This window comes from Nelumbo nucifera, chromosome 2 (assembly GCF_055504915.1).
Source record: "Nelumbo nucifera cultivar China Antique chromosome 2, China Antique-T2T, whole genome shotgun sequence".
NCBI classification, from domain to species: Eukaryota; Viridiplantae; Streptophyta; class Magnoliopsida; order Proteales; family Nelumbonaceae; genus Nelumbo; species Nelumbo nucifera.
Genome location: NC_142650.1, coordinates 46,711,929 through 46,729,013, shown reverse-complemented (window position 1 = coordinate 46,729,013; position 17,085 = coordinate 46,711,929). Strand labels below are relative to the sequence as shown.

The 17,085-nt window shown below is 47.2% G+C and overlaps 1 protein-coding gene across 1 annotated transcript; it reads right to left on the bottom strand.

Annotated features, from left to right (window-relative positions):
• Positions 1–402: 402 nt before the first annotated feature.
• On the bottom strand, positions 403–1,697 carry LOC104602549 (PEBP (phosphatidylethanolamine-binding protein) family protein). The gene is made up of 2 exons (XM_010266278.3): positions 1,190–1,697; positions 403–782 (listed from the first exon to the last, which is right to left on the bottom strand). The coding sequence occupies exons 1-2, from the start codon at positions 1,616–1,618 to the stop codon at positions 708–710; spliced, it is 504 nt and encodes a 167-aa protein (XP_010264580.1). The 5' UTR covers positions 1,619–1,697; the 3' UTR covers positions 403–707.
• Between the last annotated feature and the right edge of the window lie 15,388 nt (positions 1,698–17,085).

Genomic DNA, 17,085 nt, shown 5'->3' with positions numbered 1-17,085 from the left:
TTAAAATATTCACAATATAAAAACATTTCATTCACAATTTTTTTTATTTTATATTTTATTATTTACTTTTGACAAAATGTTTTAAAAATATAAATTTTTATATTATTAAAATGAAATATATTAAATATCTTAAATTTACCTTTCCTTATTTTCATTTAATATATTACCTTATTTCCTAGCAATGGCAATAACCGTGATTGTAGTCCCTAACAATCATAATTTCAAAAAGTTAAAACTAAGGGCCTTTTAAATAATAAATCATCAGATTGGGTCACGGTGAATTGACAAAATCAGTAATGTATGATAAAATTTTGTTTCTTTGATACCAAAGCCGTGTTTGATTAGAAAATTCTTGCCATAAACTACGTTCTTTTTAAAATGAAAAACTCAAATCCATAGCCATAGCACAAAAAAATGCAACGTGGCATCCATTAATTAATTAATTATACAAAGGGGCATTATATATATAAATAGACTCAAACAAAAAAAAAAAACATCACTTTAAAATATACCGAGTCCCCCAATTAAAACATTGGGAGAAGGGATGCCTACTTGGTAGAGATTTACGTACTCAACAAAAGCATTAATTGCAAATGAACAGTAAAACCAACAATGGGGTATAGCGTATTCAACTGCAGCAGCTCTGGTGACTTGGTGACGAAAACTACTCCTTTGTCGAGCAAAGGACTCACTCCATCATCAGAACTTCAGAACACGGCTATCAACACCGCCTCCCCGATCACATGTCCTTCAATGGCTTCCTCCACCTTATCTTTTGTAACCTGCACCCACATTTCATTAACATAACCCTCCTGCATGTCCTATACTTCTCTCTCGAGCGAGAACAGAGAGATAATATGGGCCTCTGATGGGCCCGCCCCGGCCCATCGTAAAATTTGTATTGTATTGACGAGTTGACGACCAACCTAAAACGTAGCCAGGTGCTCAGGTGCTGGACTAGTACACTGCACTGGAACCCCGTAGGTCCAGGCTGAGAAGTCAGATCAATTCAGTGATCATATTCATAATTAACCATCAGACCCATATGATTGATATAAGGATGTCTTTTTGAACAACATCCATTAATCCATATTGGATGGCTGTGATCATGCTCGGATCGATTTATTAAATTGTTCATCTTCATCCTATTTTAGGCTGGGAAAAGTCGGATCGATGTTACGTAACGTACCTTGTTACCCAGGTGCAATAACTCGTCCAAGGCGTAGAGTTTGAACTCGAATTTGTGCCCATGCGATGGAAGCTTGGGCAAGCGCCACCCACGGACCTTCCAGTCGTTGTTCCCTTCTTTAATCCCAGCAAATTCGCCTCCCGTATCCTCTTCCTTTCCAGAAAATCCTTCAGGGAGCCCCTTCAACGTTGGCGGTATGTTAACCACGACCCAGTGAGTCGTTGGAACGCTTGGCCCACTCGGCTCCGCCGGACCGTCCATATCCTGCACCACAAGCGCCAGAGACTTGGTATCCTCAGGCACGTTGTACCATTCCATCGGTGGAGAAATGTTCTTCAGAGCTCCTTGTCCCTCTCCCGTGTACTTTCGCGGTAACCTTCCTTCGTGATCTATCGCCGATGACACCAACCTAAACTCGTCACTCGCCATTACAACAAATCCTTCTTTATTTTTCACTACAAGAAACCACAGATCGAGGACTCGAGATGCTACCGGAAGAGTTGATGAATCCTCCTCCACCTCGGAATTGTTTGTTTTTATACAGTCATGGAGCTTATTGCGACCTTGTCGGGCACGTGGCCCTTACAAATTTTTGCGTTGTCAAGAGATAGAAATGCCTAGGTGTTAATATGTTACTTGTCTACACGTGTAATGACACGTGCCATCTATCGAGCTATTTATTTTCTTTATTTTTTTTAAGGAAACTAAAATATAGAATGTGATTATGTGAATTGTGAAAGGTCATCGGTCATCTAGGTTCTTCTGAGTTCCCTTTGGTCATCTCCACGAAATGATCAAGTGACAAACGCCAACGCGCTTACGTATGTCACCCTCCAAATACCATTTCTTTTGCCTTGCCAGGTGGCAAAAACATTAATCCAACTATGACAGAGAGAAAGAACGTTTCGCCTCGTATCAACTGTTATAGAAAACTGGCATTGTCGTCGTTAGGTACTTAGGTCCTAGGTTGGCAACATATACATTATTTAGAGGAAAAGATGATGTATTGATCTCAGTTTCAGATATCAAAGGATACACTGGCTGTCAAGAAATGAGGACAAATAGATTAGACAATCTATAGGTTGAAACTGAACAATAAAGTCTATGACATTGTTGAGTAGTGCATTCACTGCACAATTTATTTGAATATTTATTCTGTATTTTTTATGTTTATAATTTTTCTCATCTAAATTAATTAATTTATATATACATATTAAAATTTTGTTTGTGATTTTATGCATATAAGAATGAAATTTATTTATTACATAGTGAACTTTTATAATTACTTTCTTTTAATATTAATCTATCTTATTGAAATTTTATTTTTTAGTTTACTTCATGGTTATTATAGCCCTCTATGCCTAAATAAAACAATCTACCTCTGTAATACGCATATTTCCTACTTTATGTGTGTATACAACAAATTAAATTTATGGATTTATAAGTTCTTTATATATATTTTTGGCAGAATTCGTTTCTTTTAATTAATATGATATATTTAAATTTTATTTTATATTTGTAGTGTTTTCCTAACTTTTAAATGATGAAGAATTAATGCCAACATAAAAGGGGGTTCTATTAGAGTGGAGCAAAAGTGATCTCATTGAAGCAAAGCAAAACCTCATTTCACATGAAACAAGGGAAGTAAACACTGTTGCCTAATCGCCAAACCAAAGAGAGGTGAATTGAGTTCACCAAATAATTTTCACTTAAGGTCTCACAATTTCAAGAGTGTGTGAATGAATTAGGTGTTGTATTGCAAGATAATGAATGAAATATAGCATATTATTACAAGTAAGATGCAAGAATTAAAAACATAACAACACCAAAGATTTACAGGAATTCAGCTCTCCCAACTTGCAAATACAATCAAATAACAAGCAATAAGCAGTAATCTTTGCTTCTAAAAGGCTGATAAAACATTACAATCAAACTATCTCAGTATGCAAGGAGCACAATGTACGCTTGGGCTCAGTATGGCTTTTTGGAAGGCAATGTAATCTTGATTTTTCTCACTCAATACATTCAAGCTTAAGGGATTTCTTTCTCTTTTAGCTCATGGGAATCTCATGGGAATCTCTATCGAGTGAGTAATATATATTTTATTTTTTTTAATCAATTTGCAGTTTGCACACTATTTATTAGGGATGGCAACGGGGCGGGTAAGGGGCGGGGCACACACTCCCCGTCCCCACCCCGTAGCTAAAATGCCCGCACCCATCCCCGCCCCATACCCGGTATTGGGATGAAGACTCAACCCCATTCCTGGCCCCATTGGGAATCCCCGACATGTACCCGCCCCACAACCAATGATCTGGGGACGGGTAATCCCCGATATTTCCCCGCTCTGATGACTGTATTGAATAGCATTAAAAAATCAGAGTTGATTTAATTTGTTTATATTCAGATTGAAACCAGTTTAGACACAATTGGATATTGAATAGTATTAAAAAACCAAATTAAAAATGATCACATTACTGCATATACTATTGTTCAAAATTGACTCAAAATGATTTAGGAAAATTATCACATTACTTATCTACTATACTCTGCTTCTGTCCAACATTTTCGGGAAATAATTAACATAGAGGACAATGTATATAATGCCGTACAATAATACCAAGAGGGAAATAACATTGCACTAAATCGTAATTAACAAATCACACATTCTACAGGAAAAAAAAAAAGAATCCTGCTTGATGTAGCGTGATCTAGCTGCTTTCAGCTTGAGGTAAATTAACTTTCAGACCGACGGCGGACTGAACTTGTAAGGATATCAGAGAATCCGGGGATGCTGACCCGATGAGGTCGCTCCAATGCTTAAGTCAGTAGGCTAGTAGCAAGAAAATCACGCATACCTTGCACCCCCGGGGGGTGATGCCTTTATATAATGGAGTCATCGCGGGTTTTGCGGAGCAGTTCTGGGATCCTCGTCACAATGAGATCCATTTCCGCGATAATAGGAGATAGTGCTACCAACTGATAGGGTTTATCGAGTCCGCCCGAATCGGTCGAGGGAGATAACGCTGGCTGTTATAAGGCATAATCTCATGAAGCCCGGGAACCTTCGGAAGGATTTTTGAGATCCTCATAGTGGCATGTCGATATCCCCGAGTTGACGCCTTCAAGTCCCGAACTGGACTGAGTGTTGAAGTGCCTTGGCATCGAGGTATTCTTGTTGCGATCTAGTACTGAGGCGATCTCATTTCGAGGTGACCTTGTCGCGAGGTCATTTTAGCCCGGGGTAGATGGGTACCCGAGATCGTTCTCCTGCGAGCTGGTTGTGCTGAGTTGTCATCTATTAGTCAGGCCGTGTCCACGTGTCCCCCTGTTACGAGGTCAGGCCAAATCACCCTTCATCAATTGCCCCCCACTCCCCGAGCTAGGGGTCCAGACCTGGTGCGGGGAGTTCATGATGTGACAAGTGGATTTGGCTCGAGGTCCAGGCCGCTTTGTTGGATGAATCGTTGGTCGGACCAATTCGGCTACTCGACTCAACCAAGGATTACCTGGGTCACATCTAGTTTACACGCGGACGTCACACGATCTACAAACTCCGTGGACGTCAAAAAACGCGTTAAACCGATTTCAACCTCGGGGGTCGCGTAGCCGATTTTCTTAGGAGTTGTCGGATCGCTTTGATCTCGACCGTTGATTCTCCGGTACAGTGGCTATAAATAGGGGGACCCGAAACTCATTTTCTTCGCCATAAGTTCGTTAGCCTTCGGTCTAAGGTCGCATTCAAATTCCTTAGCTCGGGTCTTCCTCTTCGGTGTTTCTTCCCAGTTCGGTCTTTCTCCTTGGTGAGTCTTCCCTAGCTCTCCTCTTCGATTCAGTTTGTCTTTTTCATGTCTAGTTTCAGCTTTGATAGTCTTTTAGATGAGGCCGAGGTAGTCTTTTAGATGAGGCCGAGGTGAGTACCTCGGCCAAGATCGATAGTCATACCAAAGTTACTTCGGGTCTGGAAATGGTTTGTAGCCCTCCTAAGGCGCAACCACTCTGGGAGGCACAAGAGGCCTCTGGTAACTTGGCATCCACCTCACATCGAGGTCAGGTGCCAGACAACTTTGGCCCATCGATAATGATAGCGGACAGGCTCCAAGCCTTGATAGCTCAGTACAACCTCCCAAACGAGCTCATTTATAGTCTTCCGCTAGGCAACTTCCCTTGGGAGCATGATCACAACGAGATCGTGATCTTCGAGGAGTAGCTCGTAGCTGGTCTTTGTCTTCCATTGCACCCCACGATTGTAGAAATCTTGAAACTTTTTAACATTACCATAGACCAACTGCATCCAAACTCAATTCGCAATGTAATAGGGACCATCTCGCTTTTTCATGACTATAACCTACCCCTCGACCTCGATATCTTCTCTTCGATCCTGTCCATCAAGAAAAATGCCTCCTGTGTCCTTCCCGAGCATAGGCGGACCTATTACCTATTTCCTTGTCCAGGCTACAAGCTTTTGCACAAGCTCCAAAATAGGGTCCCGACCTGGAAGAGGGGTTACTTCGTGGTCTAAAACAATGAGGGATGGCCCTTCCCAACCCATCGAAGGGCGGTCATTCAGGATCCTGGTGTCAAACTGGACCTGAAAACAAGGGAAGCGCTCCAATCTTCGGTGGAGCTCAGCCTCAACTTCGCGGACTACGTGGTTGAAGACAAACTTGTACAGGCTGGCCTGAGCCCTGGTAGGTCGTCTCTGTTTGACGTCTTTCTTTTGCTGCAACTCTCATGAAGCTCACTGCAGATCAACTTCTTGGTCGGATGAAGGGGAAGAAGAAGCGAGCTGCCAAAAGGGCTCGCATCGAGTCACCGCAATCTACCATGCTTGAGTCACAGCTGTGGGTTCAATTCCCATAGACGACGCCAATTGATGGATCAATTTTTTGGGTGATGGCCAATTTTTTGTGCTAAGTACCTCGTTATTTGGTCTGCTTCCAAGTGGTCGATGACTCAGGCCGAAGTGGAGAACTTTGGCTGCCGAGCGTAATCGAGCTGGGTAGGCAAGGTGACGAGATGACTATAGTGACGAGCTGCCTATAAGGTGCCGGGCTGACCAGGTGGCGAGCTGCCTGTGAGGTGCCGGGCTGACCAGGTGTCGAGCTGCCTGTGAGGGGCCGAGCTACCTAGGTGTCGGGCTGACCAGGTGTCGAGTTGCCTGTGAAGTGTCGGGCTGACCAGGTGCCAAGCTGCCTGTGAGGTGCCGAGCTGGATTGATGAGCTTCGTTGCTCTTTAGAGACCTGCAAGGAATCAATGTCAGAGGACCCGGGGTGGCTAACCCGGCGAGATCGCTCCGATGCTTAAGTCAGTACTCTCATAGTAGACTGCAAGCTAAAAATCACAAAGTATGAGAGATAGAATATGCTTATTTGCTTACTTGCTTCCCTATGCCATTGGGGTTGGTGCCTTTATATAGGCATTGTTTGGCGTGGGCTTCACGCACCATATCCGAGATTTCTCAGAAATCGTCTAAGTGGTTCGAGATTCCCTGAGGTAATCGCCATGCACGTTGACCACCCTCCGGATCGTTCGACACGTGGACCAACTTCCAAGGATCGTGGGAGTGTTCGGATATGCATGCCGAATTTGTTGGCGAGCACGTCTCGTAGGTCACTAGGTCGTGCCGGGGCCAGGCTGCTAGGTCGCGCCTATGCCAGGCTGCCAATTCGCGCCAGGGCTAGGCCGCCAGGTCACGCCTGTGGCAGGTCGCGCCTGTGCCAAGCCGCCAGGTAGGACACCATCAACTTGGCTAAGGCAAATTATTGCCAAAGTGATTTTGGGTGTCACCTAATTGTTCCGAGGTGCCATGTGTCACAATATCATTGGAGGGCCAAATCCGCCCTCATCACTGCTCATAGGTAACCAGCAGATATAGAGAGATGACAAACATCCTCCAAAGAACAAAATTGCAGGAAAAACCAAATGCATGCCAGTCACTTTAGAGTGCCCAATTCCTCATAAATCATTAGAGAGAACAGTCACTTTGAATTTCATATGCAAGAGCATTTCTTGAAACACCAAAAGATGGAGCTCTGCCAAATGTGGAAAACACAGAAAAATGCTACATCAGCAATAAAAAATTATGATATTTTTTTCTGTTATTTGACCAAGAAAAAAAATGAACAGCAATCTAATAGCAGATTTGATGGTTCAACTGGTTGATTTGCTTTGTGAAATTATCAAAATCACCCATATGGTGAATTCTCCCTGTCACAAGGGGTCACCGGTTGATATACAAAAGTTATAAATAGTAAATCAATGTATAAGATAAAAATAATTATTTTTTTATTTTCTTTATTTTAAAAGTAATGAGGTAGACTCGGATCAAATCCGAATCAGAACTGAGACCCCACCGACCCACCCCCACCATCCATTTAAATTTCGGGTCAGATTTGGATTTGAAGTACCAATAGTTGGATCAGTTTTGGATGTGGTTGGATCTGAATTGAATCCAACCTGATTATAGCCACAAGTGTAATAAAGACAAGTCTTTGCTAACAGGTTGTTCAAGACAAGTCTTTCTCCTAAGCAAATTCCCACCATAAAGATATTCAAGTGGGATGGCCTCACTTAGATGAATAGAAGACAATCAATGAATTGGAATTTGAAAGTATGATTTAAGTTTGTTGAGAAGCCAATTTTTAGGCTTATCATGATTTGAGTTGGGATGCAAATTTTGTAGTGTTTGAAGGTGCAAATTGAACCTCTCTAGCTCAGGTTTTATACTGGACTGTAGTTAATATGCACGTGCAAGGAACATATGTTTACAAAGTAGTTGTTGTTTTAAGAGTTTGCCCAGAACATCATTGAACCAAAAGTAGTAATTAATGAAAGGAGAAGTGCAAGGGCTTCATTACCCATTACCCAGAAGCAAAAAATTGCTCTATATACCAGTAAATGAACTAAGAAACAAAATATTTCAAGGTATTGATTATCCTGTTTTTTAATGCAGCAGATTACCCTGTACATCATCAGCAGATAGAATTGGTAATCACATGCCATTCAACTTTTCAGAGAGTAATTGAATTGGTTTCATTCACAGCCTATAATGGGAATCTATAGATCTAGCAGCTGGGATTTCAGAGAGTAGCTTAAGACATATTGTTACCTTTAACCATATTGTAGCTCAAGGAAAAGATCCACTTACCCTGGACAACAAGAAGGATATTTGAAATATGTTATGCTTGCTGGAGAGAAGATTTTCTCTGAGGTTCTGTTTGTAGATTGCTGCATTTAACACATGCTTGTTGCTGTAAAATATTTGCTTTCTTAACCCAATTTTATCTAAGGAAATTCTACAGATTGTAGATCAAGCACATGCTGTCATTTTAGCAGGGGGCACTCCGCACTCTGCAGCCCATAGAGGAGACAAGGGAACGACTATTCCCATGGTTACCGCCTGAACAGTTGAAGTTTAGTTTTTGTAGGAGCTTTGCATGCATTGTTTTAATTTTACTGTATCTTATTACACGGTTTACATGCTTCAGGGATGTGAAAAGTTGAAGGGAATGAGGGAGTGAGTCAGTGAGAGAAAGGAAGACGTGTGATTTTTTCCTTGAGCTACTCATTTTCGGCTGTGTGATAAGAAAAAAACAAACTGTAAATCTGTAAAGCTGTAATGGGTACCAATCTGAAAAAACACAGAAGAATGAAGGAAGAATGGGAGTCTAGGAAGTCTGCTGCTACGGTGGCGGCGGCGCCCGGCGGTCAGCGGACGAACGGAGAGCAAGAAAGATCGAATGAAAGTTGCAGATGCAGCAGACTGAGAAGGTAAGAAGTCTTGAAGACGAAGGCTGAACTGAAGGATTGCAGAGTGCAGACTGAGCCGCACCTCCGTGCAGTGTGCTACGGCGGTCGGCGGTTGTGCGAAGGTTGAAGACTTGAAGGACTCTGAGTCTCCAAGACTGTAGCTAGCGATTCTACGAAGGGTGACCTGTTGAACAGCCGAAGGAAGACGAAACACAGTAAACACTAAACACCGAACAAAATAACTCGACTCCGGTTAATACGTTTTAACACACATATATAAGGGTATATTTGTAAATAAAAACCTGGATCGGGTTGGGTTTGGTGATTTAAAGGCAGACCCCATCCCCGCCCCGTCCCGGTCCGGGGAAAAAGAAAATTCCTCAAACCTGACCCGTAAACATTTGTGACCGGGAAAATTCGCCCCGAATGGGGCGGGTTGGATCAGGGACCCGATTATGTGGGTAAAATTGCCACTCCTACTATTTATCTGAGGTGTATGCCTCACCAAGTTGAGGGGCAGGCAATGAGCATGAAATCTGAAGTAGAAACCCAATGACAAGGCCACGAGACTGCCTTTTGGCTTTGCCTTGTCTCATAACCTCTTAAAATGGAGGGTGTTTGGTTTCATTTATATTTATTGAATAAGCGTTTTGTACTTGTGTGGCTGTAAAATCGAGAAAAGTAATTAACGATGGCGTTTATGACACATAGGCACTATTAGACATCACATCAGCAAAATGCCAATAAATGCCTACTCATTTCAAGAAGCTTTAAAATAAAACTTTTTGAAACGGGAGAGTTGCATAGAAATCGATGTTTGTTTACATATGAATGCAATTAATGAGGCAAGGCCTTTATTAACGGGGCACCTATGTGACAGCATTTACTCAATAAATGTAAACGGAACCAAATACATACATAATAAAGATTGGTTCAAAGGAAGGCATTCATTTTCCCTAAACACAACCTAGTTAGGTTCAAAAACAATGGACAGAGTGTACAGAAGTCATGATTAAAATGGGTTTGGCAAAGACAACCCCATAATACTAGAGGTGTAACATGGGCCAAGTTAACCCAAATCTCATTATATATATTAAAGGAAGGTCTTCAAATTATCGCCCCCACCCTTCAGACACATGGCCTTACAATATTCAGTTATGAGAGAGTTCATTCAGTTCCCCCATTCACACACGTGGCCATACAATACTTCATGTAGAGAGAGTTACACAGCTAGTAGGTCATGTACCTATTTTTTAGCAAACCAAAACGTTTCATTGTAATATGTACTATGCACTTCTGTATTGAATTCAATTTGCCTAAAACTGCAATTTTAGAGAAAATAGAAATTCAATCAGGTTCCTCAAGCTGCAACTTCAAGGAAGCGGGGATTCAATCTAATTAGACTACAACTTCAGAGAATCGGTAATTCAATCCGGTTAGTATATTTACATGCTCTGTTTTTTAGTTTTTTAGTGTTTTATATTCTGTTCAATACGAAATTAATTGCTTGCTTCAGTAAGTTTTAACAATTTTAGCCTTTCAATATCTGTTCACTTCTTAATTCATTGCTGCTCCTTCATTACTGTTTTAATTATAAGTTTTATACTTGATGAAGGGAAATTTGGCCCGACCTCGCGATCGCTCGACACGTGGCAAAGGCAAACAGCTCGGGACAGTAGAGCACCCAAAGCGAACATCGGAAGCAAGTCCAAATTCACTACCGAGCCCGAACTCTAGACCGCTGTACTTAGTCCGAGCTCCTTATTAAGAGCGAGCTCCCTGTCAAAGGTCCGAGCTCCCTAAAACCTGAGCTCCCCAAGTTCGAGCTCGGTACTAGGAGCCCGAGCTCCCTAAGAACCCGAGCTCCCTACTAGGAGCCCGAGCTCCCTGATTAAGAGCGAGCTCCCTGTCAAAGGTCCGAGCTCCCTAAGAACCCGAGCTCCCTAAATCCGAGCTCCCTACTAGGAGCCCGAGCTCCCTGATTAAGAGCGAGCTCCCTGTCAAAGGTCCGAGCTCCCTAAAACCTGAGCTCCCCAAGTCCGAGCTCGGTACTAGGAGCCCGAGCTCCCTAGGAACCCGAGCTCCCTAAATCCGAGCTCCCTACTAGGAGCCCGAGCTCCCTGATTAAGAGCGAGCTCCCTGTCAAAGGTCCGAGCTCCCTAAATCCGAGCTCCCTACTAGGAGCCCGAGCTCCCTGATTAAGAGCGAGCTCCCTGTCAAAGGTCCGAGCTCCCTAAAACCTGAGCTCCCCAAGTCCGAGCTCGGTACTAGGAGCCCGAGCTCCCTAAGAACCCGAGCTCCCTAAATCCGAGCTCCCTACTAGGAGCCCGAGCTCCCTGATTAAGAGCGAGCTCCCTGTCAAAGGTCCGAGCTCCCTAAGAACCCGAGCTCCCTAAATCCGAGCTCCCTACTAGGAGCCCGAGCTCCCTGATTAAGAGCGAGCTCCCTGTCAAAGGTCCGAGCTCCCTAAAACCTGAGCTCTCCAAGTCCGAGCTCGGTACTAGGAGCCCGAGCTCCCTAAGAACCCGAGTTCCCTAAATCTGAGCTCCCTACTAGGAGCCCGAGCTCCCTTTTAAGTGCAAGCTCCCTACTGAGAGCCCGAGCTCCCTGCAAGGAGCACGAACTATACTGGGCCCCAAGCCTCACAAAGCTGACCCGGGCTGACCCGTGACAGCTCGGAACGCTCCAAACCGAACTCAAGGCACCTCGCTCGCCACTCCAACACTTCACTTCCAAAGCACCAGGCCAGCCAAACGTACCCGACACCAAGGGCGTCTGTATCCAAGGGCGACGTACCTGACTGATTTGAGATCTGATGCCTGACAGCCGCATTTCAAACGGCTTCCTGCCTCCGCCACCTGCGACCGTCGTCACTAGCCACAGAGGTGGCTCCGACAAAAGGAACAGTGGCGGTTCTGTCCGACCAGAGGAAATGGCACCCGAACTGGCAGGAGTTCAGAAGTAATCATGCCCGACCTGACGGAGGCTTGGAAGTGAGTGCGCGAGGTGGTTATAAAAGGCTTCTACCCCCCAGGGACGAGGTATGCTAACTCTCGCGCTATCTGGTTATTCTTGCCTTTGAAGGATTCTAACTTGAGCTTCGGAGCCCTTACGCCGGGTTCTCCCCGGAGCTTCTCTTCTCCTCCCGTTTCAGGTCCCTGTTACTCAGTTCAGAGGCAAGATCATCGACAGCTAAGACCGGCCAGATCGTGCATCATCAATTGGCGCCGTCTGTGGGAACGCTTCAAAAAGCCTCCCTCCAAACTTTCGTATCCTTTCCCTCTTCCCTGAAAAACTCATTACTTATGGCCTCATCCAGCAACGCCGGACGCGGCACAGAGACAAACACCACCGGGGAACAGCTCCAAGTTCCCGTGGTGTGTGTAGGGCAGTTCACCATCCCCCTCACGGTGGATGGAATCCCCAATCTAACTACGCCACAAGCAGTGGCACCTGTAAGCCTGCCCTCCGCAAACATCTCCTTCCCTCTTCCCATCGAGACCACCTTCACAGAACCAACCGCCGTCCCCCTGGCAGCTAGCCAGAATCGGTTGGACGACTTAATGCAATGCATGCGGGCAATGCAAGCCCAGATGCAGCAGTTCCAGCAACACCAGCTTCACCAACACCAAGTGTTGCACAACCTCTCCCAGTACCACTATCAGCAGCAGTTTCCCCAACTGACACCAAACCAACCACCGCTTCCACCTCGCCACCCTGCCCCGAAGCCAGTAAAGGCCTCTCCGCAGGATGGGCGCCTTCACCAAGGAAAGGCCTCCAAGCCCTAGAATCCCCCGAACAGCCAGGCCTCGTCCCCGGGCCGGAGAGAAAGAAAAGTCATCCCCGCCTCGCGGCTCGCAGGCGGATCAGGAACCTCGCCCGCGAGGTCAGCACCTCGGGTCTCAAAACCGGAGTCCCCACTGATGGAAAACCGATTCGGCGCACTGGCAGCAACGGACTACCAGAATTCCGAGCCCATCGAGCTCGGCAACACGGAGGCCAGCAGCGCCAGCACAAGACCCACTCAGCAGCGAAGACGCCATCGAAGTCGACGAACTGCCACCCGCGTCCTATCCGAGCTCAGAGGCAAAGGCGAGGCGAGCTCGAACGAGGTAGGAATCGCCCCGATTCTCTCAGTTCCTTCCCCCCTCGCCTCAGAACTCCTGGCAGTCCCCTTGCCTAAAGATTTCAAGCTCCCGCCCCTAGACAAGTACGACGGATCCTTCGACCCCAACGACCATGTGGACGCTTTCCAGTCCCAAATGCACCTCGCCAGGGCCAGCGAATCATGCATGTGCGTGGCCTTCACCACCACCCTCAAGGGGGTAGCCCGCACTTGGTACAGGAACCTGGCCTCCGGATCGATAAAGTGTTGGGCTCAGTTCGTGCAGGTCTTCACTGCACACTTTGTTACCAGCAAACGGTGCCCCAGAGCAGAGGAGAGCATCTTCGGAGTAGTCCAAAGGGAAGGAGAACCCATACGGGGCTACATCAAACGATTCAACGAGGCATGCTTACAGATACCTCGGTTAGACCTCGCGGTACAGCTCGCCGTAGCGAAAAGAGGGGTGACGCACAAGGAATTCAAGTGGCACATGGTAGCTAATCAGCCCGCGACCGTGGCCGAGTTCCTCAAGCTCGCGGACAAGTTCATGAGGACGGAGGAGGAAATCAACCAAAGAAGCGAGGGCGGAAATGAGAAAAGAAAGAGGGACGGCGAGCCCTCTAGCTCGGCCGACCGGAAAAACACGGCCCGGGACCCGAAACCGAACCAGTCGTTCCGAGCTCCCACCCCGAGCTCGGACGGATTACATGCCACTGAACACAAGGCGGACCGAGATCCTAATGACGATCAAGGACGCCCCCTTTGTGAAATGGCCACCTCGCCTAAAGGGAAATCCGAACGAAAGAAACAAGAACTTGTATTGTAGTTTCCATAGGGACCACGGTCACAGTACCGAGCAGTGCAATAACCTCCGAGACGAGATAGAGGGGCTCATCCGTCGCGGATACTTAAGGAACTTTGTACAGCACAACAATAATAGAAATAAAGCGGATCAGCTGGGCGAGCACTTAAAAGACGCCCCGGAGACTAGCAGCAGGCCTGCCGAACCGATGCAGCGACAGCCACCGGCAGAAAGGCCAGTGCGGGGAACCATCCACGTAATTGTGGGAGGTTCAGTGGTGGCGGGGTGCACATCAGCGGCAGCTCGGACCTCAGTTCGCGAAGCGGTCCTCGAGGAGCGGAACCCCCCGAAGAGGCCGAAGACCGAAGAGCCGATCCTTTTCACAGAAGACGACGCGCGGGGAGTTCGCTACCCTCACGACGACGCATTCGTCGTTAAACTCAGGATCAGCGACTTCAAAGTTAGGCGCGTACTCGTAGATACAGGCAGCTCGGCGGACATCCTATTCAAGTCGGCATTTGATCAGCTACAGCTGCCAAGGAGCGAACTAAAACCTGCGAGCACTCCCCTGGTGGGCTTCAGCGGGGAGGAAGTCAGGCCCCTTGGGAAGATAACGGTGTCCGTGGAAGTTGGCACATGGCCTTGTGCGGTCAGACTCAAACACGATTTTCTGGTGGTTGCGACCCCCTCCCCATACAACGCCATAATAGGACGACCAATCACGCATATCCTGCGGGCGGTGGTCTCTACCTATTACTTGGCAATGAAGTTCCCTACGGACTTCGGTGTGGGGGTAGTGCGGGGCGACCAGCTCAAGTCCCGCAAGTGCTACGTCGCCGCCCTAAAGGGCAAGTCCAAGCCGGCCGGCGACCTCGACCTGGAGCGGCCTACAGAGCAAGGCGAAGAACGAGCCACGCCGACAGAAGAGACAGTCGCGATCCCGACCTTACCTACGGACCCATCTCGCGCACTCCAAATTGGTGCTTCTGTCAAGGAACCCCTACGGGCCGAACTGGTAAGTTTTTTACTCCAAAATTTAGATATTTTTGCGTGGTACGCGGCCGAAATGCCCGGTATTGACCCTAGTCTTATAACTCACAAACTCAACACTGACCCTTTAGTCAGACCCGTTAGACAGAAGAAACGGAACTTAGCCCCGGAGCGCTTCGCGCACTCCAAATTGGTGCTTCTGTCAAGGAACCCCTACGGGCCGAACTGGTAAGTTTTTTACTCCAAAATTTAGATATTTTTGCGTGGTACGCGGCCGAAATGCCCGGTATTGACCCTAGTCTTATAACTCACAAACTCAACACTGACCCTTTAGTCAGACCCGTTAGACAGAAGAAACGGAACTTAGCCCCGGAGCGCTGGAGAGCGGTCGACGAGGAAGTCGAAAAGCTCCTCGCGGCAGACTTCATAAGGGAAGTCCATTACCCGAGCTGGGTGGCCAACCCTGTGCTGGTGAAAAAGGCGAACGGCAAGTGGCGCATGTGCGTCGACTACACCGACCTGAACCGAGCTTGCCCGAAAGACTGCTTCCCCCTTCCTAGGATCGACCGTCTAGTGGACGCGACCTCGGGACACGAATTGCTAAGTTTCCTGGATGCCTACTCAGGCTACAACCAAATCCGGATGGACCAGTCCGACGAAGAAAAAACCAGCTTCATAACCGAATTCGGTATATACTGTTACAAGGTCAAGCCCTTCGGGTTAAAAAACGCCGGGGCGACCTTCCAAAGACTTGTAAATAAGCTGTTTCGGCCCCTGATCGGCACAAAGATAGAGTGCTATGTAGACGACATGGTCGTCAAAACACAGTTTTCACAAGAATTAATACAAGACTTAGATTCTGTCTTCCAAATCCTACGTCGGTATAACATGAAATTAAACCCCAACAAATGCGTCTTCGGCGTCACCTCGGGCAAGTTCCTGGGCTACGTTGTCAATCGACGTGGCATCGAGGCCAACCCAGACAAAGTACAAGCCATCCTAGATATGAGACCACCCCGGAAAATAAAAGAAGTCCAAAGGCTGAATGGCCGCATAGCCGCCTTGAGCCGCTTCATGTCCAAATCGGCAGACCGCTGCCTACCCTTCTTCAAAGCGATCAAAGGCCAAGGGTTCGAGTGGACCCAAGACTGTCAGCTCGCGTTTGACGAGCTAAAAGGCTACCTCGCCAAAGTACCAACCTTAGCTCGGCCTGAGGAAGGCGAAGTCTTGGAGCTATACCTCTCGGCCAGCGACGAGGTGGTCAGTTCGGTACTAGTAAAGGAGGCAGACCGGGTCCAACGACCCATATATTACGTTAGTAAAATCTTGCAGGGAGCAGAAACAAGGTACCCGCAGATAGGAAAACTAGCGTATGCTCTGGTGATAGCAGCACGGAAACTCCGCCCGTACTTCCAGGCCCACACCGTCATCGTCCTGACCAGAAAACCTCTGAGGCAAGTCTTACTCAAACCCGAGGTTTCCGGCCGGCTGACGAAGTGGTCCATTGAGCTCAGCGAGTACGATCTCCAGTACAAGCCAAGAACTGCCATCAAGGCCCAAGCCTTGGCAGATTTTATCGCAGAATGCACGTTTAGCCTCGAAGCCCCTGAGCCGGTAGAGCCCGAGATCCCCAGTTCGGGCAAACTCGGAGCTCCCGAGCCAAACGAGTCCGAACCCCGCGAAGTAGCAGCCAGTATGGCATCCCTCCTGGTTAGACCAAGCGCGAACTGGGAGGAGGAGCCTTGTATCCTTCACGTAGATGGCTCCTCGAACCAACAAGGCAGTAGGGCTGGAATAGTGCTACGCGGCCCGGGCGGAACAAAACTGGAATACGCACTACGCTTTGAGTTCGCGGCATCCAACAACGAGGCAGAGTACGAGGCACTGATAGCCGGGCTAAACCTAGCTCGCGAGGTCGGGGCAAAGCACGTGGTTATCTGCAGTGATTCCCAGCTCGTGGTCAACCAAGTTACAGGCGAGTACGAAGCACGCGAACTCACTTTGATTGCGTACTCGGCAAAAGTAAAGGAAGCTCTGCTCAATTTCCAATCACACTTCATCAAGCAAATCCCGAGGTCAGAGAACGCTGAGGCCGACGCCCTGTCCCGACTGGCTAGCACGAGCCACAACGCCAGGAGAACCGTGTACATAGAAGACTTGCCTCGGCCCAGCATTCTCGGTGGGGCAGAAGAGGTCGCTCCCGTCACCGAAGCGGAGCCGAGCTGGATCGACCCACTCGCGAGCTT

What these genes read in the sequence shown, in the direction of transcription:
- LOC104602549 (XM_010266278.3), bottom strand. Translation starts at nt 1,618, where the DNA reads ATGGCGAGTGACGAGTTTAGGTTGGTGTCATCGGCGATAGATCACGAA. An exon ending in TATTGCACCTGGGTAACAAG is followed by an intron (nt 783 to 1,189) that starts GTACGTTACGTA and finishes ATGTGGGTGCAG; the next exon opens with GTTACAAAAGATAAGGTGGA.